Source organism: Chelonia mydas, chromosome 9 (genome assembly GCF_015237465.2).
Source record: "Chelonia mydas isolate rCheMyd1 chromosome 9, rCheMyd1.pri.v2, whole genome shotgun sequence".
Lineage (NCBI taxonomy): Eukaryota > Metazoa > Chordata > Testudines > Cheloniidae > Chelonia > Chelonia mydas.
This window is the reverse complement of record NC_057855.1, coordinates 15,683,876-15,702,945: the sequence shown is the minus strand read 5'-3', so window position 1 is coordinate 15,702,945 and position 19,070 is coordinate 15,683,876. Positions and strand designations below refer to the sequence as shown.

At 41.6% G+C, this 19,070-nt stretch overlaps 1 protein-coding gene across 7 annotated transcripts in view; it reads right to left on the bottom strand.

Annotated features, from left to right (window-relative positions):
* Positions 1-6,755: 6,755 nt before the first annotated feature.
* PLD1 (phospholipase D1) overlaps positions 6,756-19,070 on the bottom strand; it is a 123,736-nt gene continuing 111,421 nt past the window's right edge. For all 7 annotated transcript variants that reach the window (XM_043522380.1, XM_037908562.2, XM_043522379.1 and 4 more), the window contains 3 exons: positions 16,368-16,521; positions 14,920-15,037; positions 6,756-13,240 (listed from right to left, as the gene is read on the bottom strand). In XM_043522380.1, coding sequence (XP_043378315.1) covers positions 13,016-13,240; positions 14,920-15,037; positions 16,368-16,521 — 497 coding nt within the window. In that variant the 3' untranslated portion in view covers positions 6,756-13,015. The remainder of the gene's footprint in view (positions 13,241-14,919; positions 15,038-16,367; positions 16,522-19,070) is intronic.

The following is a 19,070-nucleotide window of genomic DNA, read 5'->3' as shown; positions in this document are numbered from 1 at the left end:
AGAGTACCCAGAAGTTACCTACTACAGGACAGGCCCAACAAAGAAAGTAACAGAACGCCACTAGCCGTCACCTTCAGCCCCCAACTAAAACCTGTCCAGCGCATCATTAAGGATCTACAACCTATCCTGAAGGATGATCCCTCAGTCTCACAGACCTTGGGAGACAGACCAGTCCTCGCTTACAGACAGCCTGCCAACCTGAAGCAGATACTCACCAGCAACTACACACCACACAACAAAAACACTAACCCAGGAACCTATCCCTGCAACAATCCCCGTTGCCAACTCTGCCCACCATATCTACTCAAGGGACACCATCATTGGACCTAACCACATCAGCCACACCATCAAGGGCTTTGTCAAGTTTCTTTCCCCACTCTGAACTCTAGGGTACAGATGTGGGGACCTGCACGAAAGACCCCCTAAGCTTATTCTTACCAGCTTAGGTTAAAAACTTCCTCAAGGTACAAACTTTGCCTTGTCCTTGAACCCTATGCTGCCACCACCAAGCGTGTTAAATAAAGAACAGGGAAAGAGCCCACTTGGAGACGTCTTCCCCACAAAATATCCCCCCAAGCCCTACACCCCCTTTCCTGGCAAAGGCTTGATAAAAGTCCTGACCAATTTGCATAGGTGAACACAGACCCAAACCCTTGGATCTTAAGAACAATGAAAAAGCAATCAGGATCTTAAAAGAAGAATTTTAATTAAAGAAAAAGTAAAAGAATCACCTCTGTAAAATCAGGATGGTAAATGCCTTACAGGGTAATCAGATTCAAAACATAGAGAATCCCTCTCGGCAAAACCTTAAGTTACAAAAAGACACAAAAACAGGAATATACATTCCATTCAGCACAGCTTATTTACCAGCCATTTAAACAAAAGGAAATCTAATGCATTTCTAGCTAGATTACTTACTAACTTAACAGAAGTTTTGAAGAGCATTCCTGACCTGGTCCCTGCAAAAGCATCACACAGACAGACTTTTTGTTTTTCCCCCCTCCAGCTTTGAAAGTTACTTGTCTCCTCATTGGTCATTTTGGTCAGGTGCCAGCGAGGTTATCCCAGCTTCTTAACCCTTTACAGGTGAAAGGGTTTTGCCTCTGGCCAGGATGGATTTTATAGTTCTGTATACAGAAAGGTGGTTACCCTTCCCTTTATATTTATGACAGGCTTGTTCACCTGCACATCTACCTATGTGATATATGCCATCATGTGCCAGCAATGCCCCTCTGCCATGTACATTGGCCAAACTGGACAGTCTCTATGCAAAAGAATAAATGGACACAAATCAGACGTCAAGAATTATAACATTCAAAAACCAGTAGGAGAACACTTCAATCTCCCTGAACTTTGACTTCAATAACAGACTTAAAAGTGGCAATTCTTCAACAACAAAACTTCAAAAACAGACCCCAGTGAGAAACGGCAGAACTGGAATTAATTAGCAAGCTGGACACCATCAAATTAGGCTTGAATAAAGCCTGGGAGTGGATGGATCGCTACAAAAACTAAAAACTAATTTCCCCATGCTTATTTCCCCCTACTGTTACTCACACCTTCTTGTCAACTGTTTGAAATGGGACACCCTGATTACCACTACAAAAGTGATTTTACCTCTTGTTGATAATAGCCCACTTCCACTTTCATTGAATTGTCTTGTTAGAACTGACTCCTCACTTGGTAAGGCAACTCCCATCTTTTCATGTACTGTGTATATATTTTCTGCCTACTGTATTTTCCAATCCATGCATCAGATGATATGGGTTTTAGCCCACGAAAGCTTATGTCCAAATAAATGTGTTAGTCTCTAAGGTGCCACAAGTACTCCTCGTTTTTGCTGATACAGACTAACACAGCTACCACTCTGAAACCTGTAAACTGTAGTGCCTCCTCACCAATAAGAGCTTCCTTATGATTCAAGACTCATCAACATGCACAAAACTTGCAGGGTTTCCCACGGGGGACATACAGTATAGAAAGGCCATTAGTAGCAAACTACACAATGGTTGACCGCATGCTAACAGCTCTTCCATTTCCTCATAGCCAGTGCTAATCTCAAGATAACAGAGACTTATGCAGCCACAATAACATTATCTTTGTGTTACAATATCTTTCCCTTTGTCCTCAAATACTAATTCACAGTATGTTTAATTATTCACACCAGGTTGACTGTTTAGAAGATTATTCATCTCTGTTTCTAGTTATAAACACTTTATCACTGCAGAAAAGTTTTTCTTTAAAAAAAGAAGAATTTTTCCAAAATTAATTTATGTGCCAGCTTCAACTTTAATAGGCCTTCTTGATGTAATCATTCTGAGCTAAATATTCCAAGTAATCAATCAAAGCAGTGGAACTAATTTTGTACCTGTCACTTTTGATTTTTCCAATAAAAAATGAGCATTTTACTCACCGTGCTGTTGTGATTCAAGCTCTTAAAGCCTTCATTCAACTTGCATCAAAGCTTCAGAGACATACTTGAAAATCGGAAGAGATGGCACAAATTGCAGAGAAACTAAAACAGATTGATTTTTTAGGGACTAAAAGAAACCTCTTGTTATTTTCTTTGAGTCTTTAGAGCTGTCTCCACAAAGCCTTATAATTTTTCCTTCTTCCTCTACCCAAACACCTAGAATGCCTTAATAACTCCATGCATACAAAAAAACATACCATTTTAAAAGTTTGTGTATTATTGAGACTTCAATAGATCAATGTTTTACTAGCAGGGGCCCAAAGAACTGATCTCACAACATGGCCCTTGAAGGCAGACGCTCGTAACAGCCTCGGGGAGAAAGAAAGAATCCTCTGTTGCTTCCTCTCCAGGGCAGAAAAGTCTTCCGGCACACTGTTTTGAGCCAGATTACCTTTAGAACAATTTACCTGTTGGAGGAAGCCGAAACTGGGAGATTATCTGGCTGCACGGTCGGTTCCCCTCGGTGTAAAGGTGGCTGGAGAGGATCATCCTGGAGAAGAACCAGCCCATTAAACACTGCAGCGGTGGCAGCTATCGTTCAAAATACATGTATGCTGCCTTTTCCCTCAGCAAGGGCTGAGGGTTACAGGAATACTCAGCTGTGTAAATTGTTCATTTGAATTATGTATGGTGAGTAAAATCCCAGCCATGTTTCATAGATTCATAGATATTTAGGTCAGAAGGGACCATTATGATCATTTAGTCTGACCTCCTGCACAACGCAGGCCACAGAATTTCACCCACCACTCCTGCAAAAAACCTCTCACCTATATCTGTGCTATTGGAGTCCTCAAATCGTGGTTTAAAGACTTCAAGGAGCAGAGAATCCTCCAGCAAGTGTTGAAGTCAATGGGAATTTTACCATTGATTCCAGCAGGGCTGGGATTTCACCTATGAAGTTTTCTTCTCTTCCTCCTTGCATGGTATGCAAACTGTGGATTATGAACCAGAAACCACGGCTTAAAAAAAACCAGACAGGCTACCATCAGACATAGACGAAAGAACGCACAACATGCACAGTTATGTGAACACAGAAACCATGGGCTTGATTCTCCTTTACACTGAGACTGCTTTACATCAGTATAAAGGGGCCTTTCTGTAAATGACAGTCAGGCCCATAACTCTCGATTCTGAGCAGTTTCTTCTTGTACACTAGTTCTACACAAACATGACTGCACATTGAGATAGCACAGATTTTGCCTGCACTTGGAATAGGAAATAACTATGGTCGCTGTAGACAAACGCTGTCTTTTTAAGCTTGTCCACAGTACATTATAATAATAATCATTGCAACATCTTCAGCCAGTACTTCCATGACGGAGAAGTCACTGACAGGCCTCAGTGTTACTGTTGCTCTTCTCTGTTATCTTCACTTCCAAGATCATAGAAGTTTGATGCAGGAAGCATATAATTAGCTGTGAGATTTAGAAGTCAGGGCAGAAAAGGCTTAAGGTGTCAATCAAGAGCTGCTTACTTTAGTCCCAGCCGCATCCTGCCTCATTGAAACTCCTTGCTGCCTTATCTTGGTTTATTGTGTCTATCCAGGGAATAGATTGTATTGGAAAGGTTTGAAGTCAGCGATAACCTTGGGGCACTGGAAGGGCGAGTAAAGCATAAGAAACAGAGAATTAGCATGCTTCTGTTTTTGCAGAAGAGTTTGAATATTCCATGGCTGCTTTGTTCATGGAGGTCAGCAATAGCCTGCTCCTTTCTCTCTCAACTCAGAACTTCCTTTATTCAACTTTAAAATGGACAGTGACAATTTAAGAGCCATGTTAGAAACAGACAAATTTCCTTGCAGATGTACCTTTGGATTATTAAAATAGAAGTCAAATTTTCTCAGTGTTGTTTTACTTTTGCTGTTTCTCTCAGCTTGGACAAAGCAACCTCAGTGAAGTCAGCTTCACTTTTGTGTATAATAATAATACCTTGATGTTATGCAGGGCTTTTCATCAGTAGTGCTCAATGTGCTTTACAAAGGAGATTACTACTATTATCCCCATTTTACAGATGGGGAAACTGAGGCACAAGGAGGTGAAGTGACCTGGCCAAGGTCAACCAGCAGGCAAGTAGAACAGCTGGGACTATAATCTAGATCTTCAAAGTCACAATCCAATGCCTTATTCACTAGGCTATACTGACTGTCCCATAGTAAGTTTCACTTTCAGGTTCTCAGGACTAAAATGTTTGGGGTGCATCCACCATAGGACAGTTTTAAAAAAATATTTCCATTGGCTACCTTAAACCAGTGCTTCTGAAACTTTTCAGGTTGGCCACCCCTTATTCAAAGTCAAATTTTTTCACAATCCCTTTACATTTATTTTATTATAAAAGTGAGAGTAAAAAATTGTATCCATGTCAGGGTTCCCTCCCCACTCTGAACTCTAGGGTACAGATGTGAGGCCCCACATGAAAGACCCCCTAAGCTTATTTCTACCAGCTTAGGTTAAAAACTTCCCCAACGCACAAATCCTTTCCTTGTCCTTGGACAATATTGCTGCCACCACCACCACCAAGTGATTTAGACAAAGATTCACGAAAAAGGACCACTTGGAGTTCCTATTTCCCCAAAATATCCACCCAAACTTCTTCACTCCCTTTCCTGGGGAGGCTTGAGAATAATATACCAACCAATTGCCTTTACTAAAAGTACAGACCAGACCCTTTATCTTTAGGAAACTAAAAATCAATCAATCAGGTTCTTAAAAGAAGAACGTTATTATAAAGAAAAAAGTAAAAGAAGCACCTCTGTAAAACCAGGATGGAAGATAATTTTACAGGGTAATAAAAAGATTTAAAACACAGAGGATTCCCCTCTAGGCTCAACTTCAAAGTTACAAAAACAGAAATAAACCTCCCTCTTAAAATTCACAAGCTAAAACAAAAGATACTCTAATGCATTTCCTTGCCTTTACTTACAATTTCTGTAATTTTAGATGTATTATTTCAGGTATCTTTGTAGGAGCTGGTTTACCTGCTTGGTCTCTCTCTCTCTCCGTCCTGAGAGGGAACAAACAAAAAGACAGCAGAAACAAAACCTCCCCCCCAAGATTTGAAAGTATCTTCTTTCCCCATTGGTCCTTCTGGTCAGGTGCCAACTAGGTTAATTGAACTGATTAACCCCTTACAGGTAAGTGATTCTGTACCTCTGGCCAAGAGGGATTTTATGTACTGCATACATAAAGTTGTTAACCTTCCCTTTATATTTATGACAATCCATAATAACAATGATCAGTTTATATAATTCATTGGTGTGTATTTTGAGAGGTTGACAAAGAACACTTGACCTTGATGAGGGAGGGTATGAGGGGAGCAAGATTTTCTTGGCTTTAGATGGTAATAAAATTTTCAATGCATCACAACTGGCAATTGCCTTTTGTGATCTCCTAAAGGATGGGACCCACCCGTTGAGAAACACTGACTTCTATAGAAACATTTCTACTGCATGACAAAGCTTGTATTCATAAAATCTAAATTTGGGGCCTGATTTGAGTGCAAGTTGTCAGGGCCAGGTCATGGGCAGTTTGTGGGCACAAAGTGAGCTGCTCGGTTTCAGACCCAAGGTCAGAGATCAGTTCGGGGCCAGAGCAGATCAAACTGCAAAGTCAGAGTCCATTACCAAACTGAGAGCATGGAATGAGAATCAGGGTGAGGCTGGGCCAGTGTGAGGAGTCAGTAATGGTCCTAAGCCAAAGTCAGTAAACCAAGATCAGGGTCAGGAGCTGAGCCTAAGTCAAGAGCCAGGGTCAAGGTGAGTCACAGCAAGGAGAGGTGAGGCAGGATCTAGGGCAGAAGCACACACCAAAGATCTACTTTAATCAAACAACTCCCAGAAATGGCTTCCTGGTTTATATAGCCAGCCAATCAGGGAATTGCAGAGGGCTGCCATTCATGCCTCTTAGGGTGGGACTTCCTGCAGTACTTGTTGGTGACAGCCCTGACTGAGTCCCTGGTTGCAACAAGGATGTAGCACCTGCCGGGAGCCCTACAGACCCTGGTTCTAGAACTCAGGGTTCTTGTAGCAATGTTCCTTTAAAATATATTGGTTTTCATTGACTACAGACAAGTTAGCAATCCCCTTGTCCCAGTGGTAACTTTATCTTGGGCTCCATTTTTAATGATTTTTTTCACCGAGTCTGCTTTGCCTTTACATTGCTATGGAGTTTCCACTGATTGCTGAGGAAGTTTTCTTCATTTGGTGCAAGAGCAGAATTAGGTCCACGGCGTGCAAAATGATCATCATTCCAAAAGCAATTTAAAATGAAAAGTCATCACCCAAATGTTTCTGATACGTTATATTTAGTTATATTTTAGTCACTTAATACATATCTGTTTACCAAATACAATAATAGATAGGGAAGGAAGCAGCCATTAGCAGAAACAGGGACACAAAACTGTCAATTCAAAACCCTTCACAGAAGGAGCATTCACTCTGTTCACAATTTTATCCATCTAAAGCGGAGAAGTACAGCAAGTTGGAATCATGTCAATCCTTGTACATCTGAAGTACAAATATTTTGGAAGCTCTAGTTTTATCAATTAGTTTAGTTAGCGGAAACTTGTACATTTCTTGACCCGTGAATTTAAAAACACTCTCATTTCCTGGATATCAGGATAGAGCCAGATAAATACGACTTACTCACAATATCTATGTTATTTTATGAAACTGCACTGGTAGGTTAAAAATGAACGGGTCACAAGTGCTTGAAAAGAAAAAAAGACAAGAAGACCAAAAAAAAAAAAGTACGGTTGCATTCAGTTTTAGATTTACAGTCTGTGGGCCTAATTATATCTAATTTACACACTAGTTTTACACTGCATACATTCATTCCCTGCAATGGAGGAACACTCCCAACTAACACCCTGATTCGGCAAGGGTCTGGATTTCGGTGGGGCTCAGCACGGATGAGAAGAGCCCTGCGGCTAGTATGGCAGATGCCTGGCCTCATCCTATTGCACACCTAAAATGGCACTGTGCAGGCTCTTGCTTTGCTCATATCAGAGGTCAGGAGGCACTCTGGGCCAAATTCTCTGCTGATTTTGAAATGGTGGAACTTCACTGAGGTCAATGGAGCTATGTTAATTCACACCAACAGAGGAGCTGGCCCTAAGCTGTGGAAAAGAACCCAAAAATAAAACAAAAGCAGTCGTGTAAACTTTACACTGTAAAGGGTCATACCAACTTTTTTTCATTTGTCCCAAAACTGCCTCGGCTTGACTTTTAAATAAAACGCACAGTGTAATAACTGTACAAACACCTATAAAAATGTAGATCTCCTTTTAAGGCAGATAATCACATAATTTGAGTAGAAGGACACATTAAAATAATATCAAAGAGGGCAAGTTGTGCAGTCTTCACTTAAGCAAAACTGCCACTGAAGGCAATGGGACAGAATGGCTGTAAGATCGGGTTCTAAAACGTGAAGTTAATTTTAAAAATATGCCTGGATTCTAATATGACAAAGGAAATGTACAGATATATTGATCCTTCTCCGGTGCCAGTCCCCACCAAAACTCTCACCACCTTCGCTGGGGCCATTCCCCAGCTATGCTTCTGGGATAAGTCCCAGGAGCTTATCCGAATTCCTGTTATAGCTTATGAATCCCTCACATTTCTAATTGCTCTTACATTTCATCTTGCTTCCCTGGCCACCTTGCTTCTGAGGTTGAGTCTACACTAGAGAAGGTTTGCTGGCATAGTTATGTCTGTATAGCTATACTAACACACTCTCCTAGTGTAGGCACAGCTTCTACCGGCAAAAAATATGCTTTTGCCGGTTTACCAGCATCTACACTGGGGCTTTTGCTGGTATAAAAATGTCATTAAAAAAAAAAAAATCACACCCCTAATCAACATTATTGTATGGGCAAAAGTTTTTAGTGTAGACTTGGCTTAAGCTAAAATGTTGCTGGACTCCCTTCCAAGTCTGTCTGTGCTGCTTGCGAAAAGGCCAGAGAGGACGCTGAGTGACAAAAGGCACTTCCTTCCCTTGGGACTGATCCTGTTGTCATGTCAGCCAACGGCAAGCCTCTTTCATTGAAAACAGGATCAGACCTTTGGGGTTTGTCGATGCAGCTACAAACTAGCCTCCCAACTGGGTAGACAGACTCTAGCAGGGCTCGAGCTAGCATGCTAAAAATAGCAGCATGAACTTTGTAGCATGGGCTGTCAAGCCTTGGGGGACTTGAGGACCCAATCTTCATCCTGAGCTGCAACGTCCACAGCTTAGCTTGAACCCACTAGCATGAGTCTGTATGCAGGGCTAGGAGGTTTGCTCCCAGCTGCAGTGTAGGTAGACATACCTTAAGTGTGCTGCACTTGAGCACTCTCAGCATCAGCTGGTTTGGGGAGTACAAGCCCAGAAGCTGAGCCAAAGGCCTGGGATCTCCTGTACAGCAATGGGTGGCTTTTTTGGTACACATTATTTTAATAATGAAGTGCTTAGATTATGAAATCTTATTTTTCATGGGTTTTTTTACAATGCATAATTTTCTATGCTAAAAAGTAAGTCCAATCCTGCATCTATACAACAAAACATATATTAAAATATCCCGTTATTTAAAAATATATACGGACATGGTAAGAAGTGATGTTGAATTCTCGTACTGGCACCTGCTTAGGAATATCCACCATAAATCTTCCATCCAGGTTGAATCATGAAATATAAAATCTGAGTCTGGAAGAGATTTTTTCCTCTTTTCTTACAATCTTTTAAAAATAAAAGCCACAAAAACAGTTCACATATTTCAGGAACTACTATCACTAAAAACAGCATCACTGCTTACAGTACCGTATATTTGCAAATGATTACGCCATGATTTGCTTTGGGTAATCAAAGTAAAAGTAAAACCGCCAGGGTATTAAGAATTAAAGAGTGGTGACTGTTTATGTGCAGAGACCAGGTGTTAAACATCACCCCTGCTGTGGCTTCATAGCATGTGAAAGAAAAGTCTAATTAACAGACATTCACAAAAGACACCAACTACTGTGAATATGCATGAAGAATGATGTGAGGGCACATACTGCACTGTAAATTCTACAGAGCAGAATACTTCCTCTTGTGAATACTTGTAGGCCTGTGTACTGTAATGTATCCTGATACTGTAAGTTGTTCTGCATGTGTGAACCCTGGCCTCGTAGTGTGAAGCTTCACTGAAGTCAGTGGAACTATTCATGGACATAGGTGTCCATCCATACTGAGCAGCTTGCTGAGTCGGGGCGTACAAGTGTAAGAGGATTCCAGAATCCTGGCAACATTTGAATGACTCCATTGAAAAATACTGAATTTCAAGATGCATCAATTCCCCAAAGTATGAGGAATGGCAAAGTTTTGTCTTGGCTTTCTTCTTCTTCTTCTTCTTAATATTTCTTTTTTTTCCCTCCATCCATAAAGGAAAATAAAATAAAGGTGTTCAGTTAATGTCAAGAGTCTGGCATCCAAGAAAATCAGGAAAATTCAAAATAAAGAATTTCTTAACCTATCCTTTCACATTGAGCGGAATTCACTCCTGTGCAGAGAGCCAACACAACGCCTATAAGTTACTTTAATTCTATTTAAGCCTTATTTAAAGTGCTGCATAGATCCTGTGCTAACTCTATGCACAAGGGTGAATCCACCCTCTGTTTTCAGCTGGTGTCAAGATCTTCAAGTTATGAGGTATTTTATATGCCTCAAATGCTACAAAGCCAATGTATGGTACAAAGGGGGTGGATTAAGAATGGTGTTTCAATACTAATTCAAAATTCCTGGGCTGTATGGGTTGACATCAGACCCCTAACATCATCTGAAATGGGCAAATGGTTTGGGTTTTGCATGTCAGTTGCATTGCAGTTTTGGAAAGACAACCTGGGGTACAAGAAGCTGGGTCACGTTACCTATGAAGCCACAAAGTTTCAATACCACTTCAAAGAGGTGCTGTAAGGATTCAATGATGATCATGAGATGCTCAGGTACTATTGTGACAGGAGCCATATGAGCATCTAGACAGATAGATGATAGGAGCATTATATGCTTCTTTAGGTTTGGTTGTAGATCTGGTGTGAATGAATATGCTGTTCTGGTTTGGGCCTCTTTCCACTATGAATCTATACTTGTGTGGTTTAATGGTAATATGTGGCAGGCTATAATCATTTCATATTAGCAGTTTTGTTCAAACTAAAAATGGCCAACAGTTTTTAGCGTGAAATTAAAAGCCTTGGGCTAGTGTTAAAAGCAAAAGTATTTTGATGTTTTAGTTTCCTGGCTTTGCAGTGCTTGCCTGATAGCATATTTCTCTAGCACAGGAGCTGGCAGGTAAGCCCTGTGTCTCATTTTAAACAACAAATATGATTCTAAATAACAATGCCCAACAAATCTTGAGGGAACCTAGTTATCTGCAGTGCACTACACAAAATCACAGTACCGATAAACCACTGCAGTTTACTTCATAAAAGCTGTGCATGCACTATTGACAGATTAAATAGACCACTGGTTCACCAAGTATAAGGAATGGCCGTGACTCCTGTCCATATCACTAACTGCATCTATAAAATATGAGCATGAAGCAACACAAAACATAGCAACTAGCTAGGACTTGGGCTGCCCTTGAGGAATGTTAGTGTTTGTTACTTATTGACGTGATGTAGCATTGGAAAATGACTCTATGCCTAATTACTTTTCTTAAAATATACAGACCAATCAGCTTAACTGTAAGATATGTGCCAACTGTGTTTTGGGCATATCTTTCAAAAGGGTGTCATGATTTTTTTGATAAACTAATGAACGTTAAGCATATTGGAAGCTTGTCAAACGCCCTTTTTTTTTTTAAAAGGACAAATTTACTTATAATCATTGGAATTTTTTAGCAAAGAAAAACATAGCAATAAAAGTTTGTAAGCCTTATGGATAAGGTATGGTGAAGGCTTTTACTGGACCACAGATTAAGGGCCACATTTGGCCCTTGCTTGGTGAATGGCACTCCCACTGAATCAGTTAACATTCTGCATTCAGAGATGGGAGTTTTAGCTTCTCCCTCTATCTAGACAGGAACCCATTGTTATGAGTTTCTTATTAACTGTGCTGCTCGTATTAGTAAATAGATAGCAAAAAGATTTACCATGTTGAGTGAGTTTATCAGTCCTTGGGATGACCTGGAGTCACACTTCTGCATTGCAGAGACTGTTCAAAACCAAGTCTTTCCATTACTGGAGCTGGTCACAGAGACTAGTTCAGTGCTATCTCCCCACTAGCCTCTGGAGCGTGATCGAACTCGGTATGAGTGACTTTGATCAACCTTGAACATCGTCAGCTCAAAATTTCAACTCTTACTCAACTGTTACTGGGTTCTTGTTCTTTACAGGTGAAACAGTGAAAAAGAACACAGGGGAGTATTTAAGGCAGTGTATACACACAGCACTGTGATCCAAAACAGAGGACCCAGTTTTGCCAGCCTAGCTTTTGGGGTTCTCTTCTCCCTAATACATAGCAGCAGGCTTTCCTTTAGCTAGAAAAATGTAGGGTTAAAAAGTTGATTCTCCCTTGGGGAAAAAATTATAGTTTAGATAGTAAGAAAAAGGGTAGCTGAACTCAAACAAGTTCTGCAAACCCTGAAAAAACAGAATTCAAGAGATTCCCATCACCTCAATCTCCATTAGGGATTGCCCATCACTGAGACCTACAGTGTCATGCTGTGCATGAGGAATGTTGATTGCTGAGGTTGTAGTAAAAAAAACAATGTTTTCCCCTGGGGCCAGGAGAAGAGACAGCACCACTGATTTTGACGTAAGAGTTCAGAGTAGCAGCCGTGTTAGTCTGTATCCTCAAAAAGAAAAGGAGGACTTGTGGCACCTTAAGAGACGAACAAATTTATTTGAGCATAAGCTCTCATGAGCTACAGCTCACTTCATCGGATGCATGCTCAAATAAATTTGTTCGTCTCTAAGGTGCCACAAATAATTCTTTTCTTTTGACATAAGAGAGTTAGCCCTTTGCCGTATACACAATGTAACATCTAAGCGCGATAGTCAATGATCATAGGAACATCTGAGTTGGCCTCAGGCAACATTTCCCAACCATTATGGAGGGGTAAGCAGTGGGAGAATACTTGAGGGAATACAAAACAGAGATGATGAAGAGGGTAACTCCAGCTAGGTAATAACTATAAGCACACAAAGATTTAGAAAGCACAAACAGCCTACAACCCCTGGGTATCACAATCACTATACACGTGTGATCATGCTGGCAGTAGTAATATACATTATGATTTCTCTCCCTTCATAGGGGTGGCCTGCATCTTTAAGGTGCTTAGAATATGTCTGTAAAGAAGTACTGTCCTTTCAATTAATATAGCTTGTCACTGATCATAAGTGCCAAATTTTCTTTCCCTCCCCATAACAGTCATTTTGTCTGAAGCTGTTCCACCAAAATCCTTAAGAAAGGCACATTAGTTTGATGGAGACCTTTCGGTGGCTACCTTGGCAATACAAAGCTTCCTGAAATCATCAGGTATGCAAACTTGTCTCCAAGGAGCCAGACTTTAAATTCTAAAGCCGTCTATACCACCCTAAGTCCAAACTTCCATGGGAACCATGGATTCTTTTGTTCCAACAGAAGGCAGCAAGTTTTCTTCATCCAGGAAACGAAAGGGGAATTGCACTAGAAATCCATGAATCTTCTTTAATTCTTCTGCTGCTTTTGCAGCATCTTGGGTTACCAATTTTGACTTGGCGATGAAGTCACGCAGCTGGGCTAAATTAGTCACCTCATCACTGGGAAGGCATCGAAACACCTGATTTGAAATGGAAAGAGGAGGTGGTACATAAGCATACAGGAAAATATCACTACATGCCTTCCATAGCGCAAACTGACGCTACTGTAAACACCTTCATATATATTGAAGTGAATTGGTTAATGGAGCCTGGGGAGCTTAACAATTTGTACACATGCCTGTATGAGAAAATCTGTACATCAATCTTCCTACAAGAGATTATCCAAAATTAGCAATAGCTAGTTTGCTTGATCAGTGAGCCTTGCTTTGCATATGGCCAAATAGAAGATTCTTTCCTGCAGGGCCTGATTCTCTCCTAACACATACTGATGTAAAACAAGAGCTCCAGAAACTGGAACTACAGTAACTCCTCACTTAATGTTGTAGTTATGTTCCTGAAAAATGTGACTTTAAGCGAAACAATGTTAAGCGAATCCAATTTCCGCATAAGAATTAATGTAAACAGGCGGGGTTAGGTTCCAGGGAAATTTTTTTTCACCAGACAAAAGGCTATATTATATATATATATACACACACACACACACACACACACAGAGTATAAGTTTTAAACAAACAATTTAATACTGGTACACAGCAATGATTATTGTGAAGCTTGATTGAGGTGATGAAGTCAGAGGGTTGGATATTTCCCAGGGAATGCCTTACTGCTAAATGATGAACTAGCAATCAGCTGAGCCCTCAAGGGTTAACCCATTGTCGTTAATGTAGCCTCACACTCTACAAGGCAGCATGAATGGAGGGAGCGGAGATAGCATGGCAGACAAAGACACACCCCCTGTGTGAGAGAGACAGACAGAAAGATATGCATTGCCCCTTTAAGTACACTGACCCCACTCTAAGTACACTGCCTTTTTAAGTAGATCCGCAAGTAGAGACAGAAGCTGCTGCCAGGAAGTTCCCTCTGTGCCGTGTCGTCCCCCGGCCCCCGCTCTATGGAAATGGGGTAAGTGGGGTTCAGGAGCAGAGGGGAACACCCTGACATTAGCACCCCCCCCACACTGCAAGCAGGAGGCTCCGGGGAACAGCTCCAAGGCAGAGGGCAGGAGCAGCACATGGCAGTGGGGGAAGAGACAGCTGAACTGCCGACAACTGATAGTCTGGCTGGGTGGCTGCCGCTCAGGGAACTTAGGGGATCGGGGAGCTGATGGGGGGCTGCCGGCCCACCCTGGTTCCAAGCCCCCACCAGCTCGCTCCAACGGGCTGCTCTTCCTGCAAGCAGTGGACAAAGCAGGTGGCTGCCAAACGACGTTATAAGGGAGCATTGCGCAACTTTAAACAAGCATGTTCTCTAACTGATCAGCGACGTAACAATGAAACAACATTAACTGGGACGACTTTAAGTGAGGAGTTACTGTACAATACTCTGTAAAATCAGTGTATAAATGTGAGGAGAATCAGAGTTGCTACCTTGCTTGTCTGCCAACAGTATTTAAGGGTCAAAAAAGTTATGCCATTGGCTAAAAGAAAACCCTTCATCTGTTGTGGCCCTTTCCTGCTCAGAGCTTGTGTAGTTTCATGACATTACACAGTATTCAATCCATCTTGATGAGATCTAGAGCTTGAACCCTCCCGCCCCACCAGTCCCTCTCCCACAAAGCCAAGATGTTGCTTCTCTCCTTTACATCCATCAACAGTGAGCCTGTTGGGAGCAAAAAGAGAAAACGAGCCAGGTACTTCACCTTGTCAAAAATAGTGGCATTGCGGGCAGCTGTTGAAACCCACACCTCCTTGAAGAATCTGTCAGAGATTGGATCCTGGAGATCAGCATTGAGGTCTGCTGAACAACCAAGAACAACCCTGAAAAAGGGGGGGAAAGAACTGATGTCATTGGAAAGTAACACAGAACCCTCCAGAGGATTTTCATGAACAGGAATGTGATCCTTGTCATCAGCTTTCTTCTGGAGGAAAACAACACAAGCAGTTATTGAGTAAAGTGACCCTAGAAAACCACCCAAAAGCCAAGACTCATAAAGGACCCACGTTATTATTTTTATTATTATTATTTGCATTGCAGCAGTGCTTAGAGGTCCCAGCCCCATTGTGCTAGGCACTGCACAAACATATACCAAAGAGGTGGGGATATTGTTTATCAGAGAGTGAGAAGCCTTCTGCTAAATCAACATTAGGTTTTCCAGAAGGTAATAATGGAAGGGGACTGAAGTAATCAGTTTAGAATACCAGTCAGTCCCACCAATGGGAGCTGAGCATGTACATCTCACAAGAGAGGTTCAGCATCTTGCAAAATCAGGCTGTCAGTGGTGGAGCCCTGTGTTTGAGTCCCCTGCTCTAACCACTAGGCCCACTCCCTCTTCAATGTGAAAAAAACCTCAGCAACTCAATCCTGAAGAAGAAAGAAAAGGGTTCCCTTAGATAATGTCCTCAATACTTAATAGATGGTGCTGCGCACACTGAGATGTCCTTGTCTGCTGCTATTTCCTACACAGAATAATCTGTCAGCCTTAGCTCTGCCTTATCATTTCCTCCTTTATGTTTAAAAACCATCCAGATGGAAAATGTGGGGGGGGGGAATGTTTTAATGAGAGAATTGTTGTGCTGCTGGCCAGATGGCTTCTCTGACTGAACAAACTCCCAGTACAAAAAAAAAAAAAATTAGACACCACCACCTACAATGGATAACAGTGCAGTGGGAGTATTTGTTCCTTAGCAAAGTTCCATTGTCTTCTGTGCACGTTCCCCTTACTGAAGGGGTCAAGGAAAAATTTAACAAAAACAGACTTCCAAGATTTGTAATCCAAACACTCATTGCGGGGGATGGAAAGGGATACTGCATGGGAAATCCTAAGTCTAGGCAACCACAAAACTCTGTGGGCTATACTCAGTCCATGTGTAAGTGGGTGAAAGTTCATTGATTTTCAACGGAGTTAAACCCACTCATATCTTTAATCCAGTGTATATCCTTTACGGACAATTGCACAGATGCTCTCTTTTTAAAATCAATGAGGAATGCAATCCCTGCAAGGCAGCAGGACTGCATCTTCCTGCACAAGTACAAAATACTAATTACCACAACCTGCTGGGAAAAGACCTTACTGGGTAAGATCTTCCTGGCACCCAAGAATTTAGCATGAGATTTCCACGCACCGTAATTCGTTTCTAGCACTCATACCTAAAACACCGGAGGCGGAGTGACTGAGCAAATCGTCCAGCTTTGTAGTCCTTTCCATCCATCACTGAAGGGACTGTTTCGGTGTCTTGTACAATGATAGCCATTTCACTGTCACGTTTTCCCAGCATGCTGCGGTCATTGATGTTAGCAGAGCCTTTCAAAGGAAACAGAGAAACTATAACACCACAAACAATACATACCAATTCCCCAAGGAATGCGACCACCACCAAAGTGATAGACCTGTTTACCGCCAGCAGGACATGGGCCCAGATCCTCAAAGCTATGGGAGTTAGGTACCTAATAACTTTAAGAACTGGGTCATGCCAGCTCCTCCTTTGCAGGGCCCCAGCATTCACAGTATGCCCTGAGACTAGGTAGAAAGACATACCACTCTTATGTGTAAAGGAGAGTTTCAATGAGTAGCTCTCCTCCAACCTCACACTCTTCTGTGTATATCCTACCACCATCACTTTACTGTCGACCCCCTCTACCATACCACTGTGTGGTTCCTTGCCTGTGCATAAGACAAGTTCAGCTGCCTGGACTTAGCTGACCTGCACTCAATTGTCCCCAGTCTCTTCCAATGCAAGTGATAAAACACTATGAGAGTTCACAGGTTAAAAATCTCCTCCTTTGTCAGTAGGTGGTAGAGAGGAGGCTGAATTACCTTTGCCACTTCTTGAAACTGGAGAAAATCAATGTAAATGCCATGTGAACATTATCCATTTTTTTCTCGTTAGCAAAATAATTTAGGTTGCTAAGGATGGAGAGTCTCGAGATGAAGATTTGTAAAGAGCAGATCCTCCATCAAAGCCACTTCTGATTTAAAGAGCCACAAAAGAGCCAAGATCAATATGTGGGGGGAAAAATCTCCACATTCTCCATAAACTCCAGGGCATGAAAGAAGGTTAAACAATTTTAAATCAAACACAAAAGGTTTAAAAACTTAATTTCTCAGAAGCCTCCAGCTATTCTTGCAGAGCGATACCATGGCATGCAAGGGCAAGGGTCAGAGTTTAATGTGGTCTTTATTTAACATGTTTAATGACACAAGCCGGCTTCTTTGTTTGAAGTCATTCTATGGATTTTCTTTGCTGCATTTATTTCATAATAAAAGAAAGGAAAATTTTTTACTTGGATTTGTGCCCTAAGCCCAGGCAGAATCAGTGTTAAAGTAAGTTGCACAGCAGAGCCCACTTATGTAGAATTAATGTTTCTTCTAAAATAAACAACAGAAAAAGAAAACACCTTCAAGGTTTTTTGTGGGGGCGAAGAGGGGTTAAGAAAGAAGGAAATCATTTCGGAGTCATGCACTGAGGCAGGTGGAGGGCTCCAGTTTCTAGCAACTGGTAAGTAAGGCTTCCAAAACTCCCAGGGGCCAAATTTTCATTTCTATGTATGGAGAGCTACGTGCACCAGTTCTCAAGTATTGCCAATACAATGAAAATGTACCCTCCGGGGGCGTAGAAACCATTCTAACCATCAGGGACATTTGTTCTTTTTCTATTCTTTGCTGTGCTGTTGATGTAGCATTAGAACATACTGTGCAAAATGTAAAGAGCCAAAATATCAGACAATTCTTTCAGAACATATGCACATGTCCTAATATATAATTATAACTTTTCCCCTCTCTTTAAAAATGTTTTGAGTGCAATCATGGCAGTTTAAAGGTGCCGGAGTGACGGCACTGGAGAATAAGGTTATTTGGCCATATAACAAGAATGGAGATGGGTAGTAGAAGCTTCTCCCTGGTACTCGGCTACTGTACTTCATTGTGTTCTGCAGAGATCATCTCCAAGACTGGCAGGTTCTCTATGGTCATCCAGTCTTCAGTCACTCTTTCCAGGTGCCAATTAGTTCAGATTCTGATTGTGGTCTTTATGGTGGGAACACCCATACGCTAAGAACTGGGCTGAGAGAACCAGCTCATTTAACACAGATCAGCTAACTGCCAGTGCAGTCAAGAATCATTCTAATGCCTCAGCTATTTCAAATGGGTGTTTGTGTCAGGATCCTGTTACAGCCAGGGAGAAACTGGCAACTATCCCTAAGCAAGCCTTTGACTTTGTGCGCCCATTCCTGCATCTCCCAAGGATTTGGGCATCCAAGTGACTGCATATATAAAATGGACAATGCACTTAGGCACTTTGCTTAGTTGCCCGCCCAACGCTTGCAGAAAAATGTAACTCCAAAGGAGATTAACCTATACTGCACAGATATCAGGAAAAAAACATGGCACAGAAAGGCAGACAAGAGTTTGTCTCAGGGGAAGGAGCAGCAAGAGACTACAATAGTTGGGATTTAGCAAATTAACATATACCCACAAAAACTCCAGGCAAAGCAAAAACCCTGCAACAAGCTGGTTCCTACATAAAGAAACCCAGATGCTTTAGTAATCCCAGTGACTGAATGTACTGACTACTGCTTTATCAGGAGTTGCTAGTGAGAAGGAGAAAAATAAAATCAACCCCCGCAAAATACTCCCACTCCTCCACAATGCAGCTGAACTAAGAATTTATTCCCATGTGCTTCAACTACTCAGGGCTTCAGTCACATGGAATTCTTTTCTTTTGGGGGGCGGGGAGGAATTAACCAAATTAATTGATGTTTAAATCAATTAATCAGCAGGAAATTTAAGGTAGGACACATTTGTGCCTCACCGGCTTGTAAACATCTGTGTCACTGCTCTCCTACAGCAGCTGC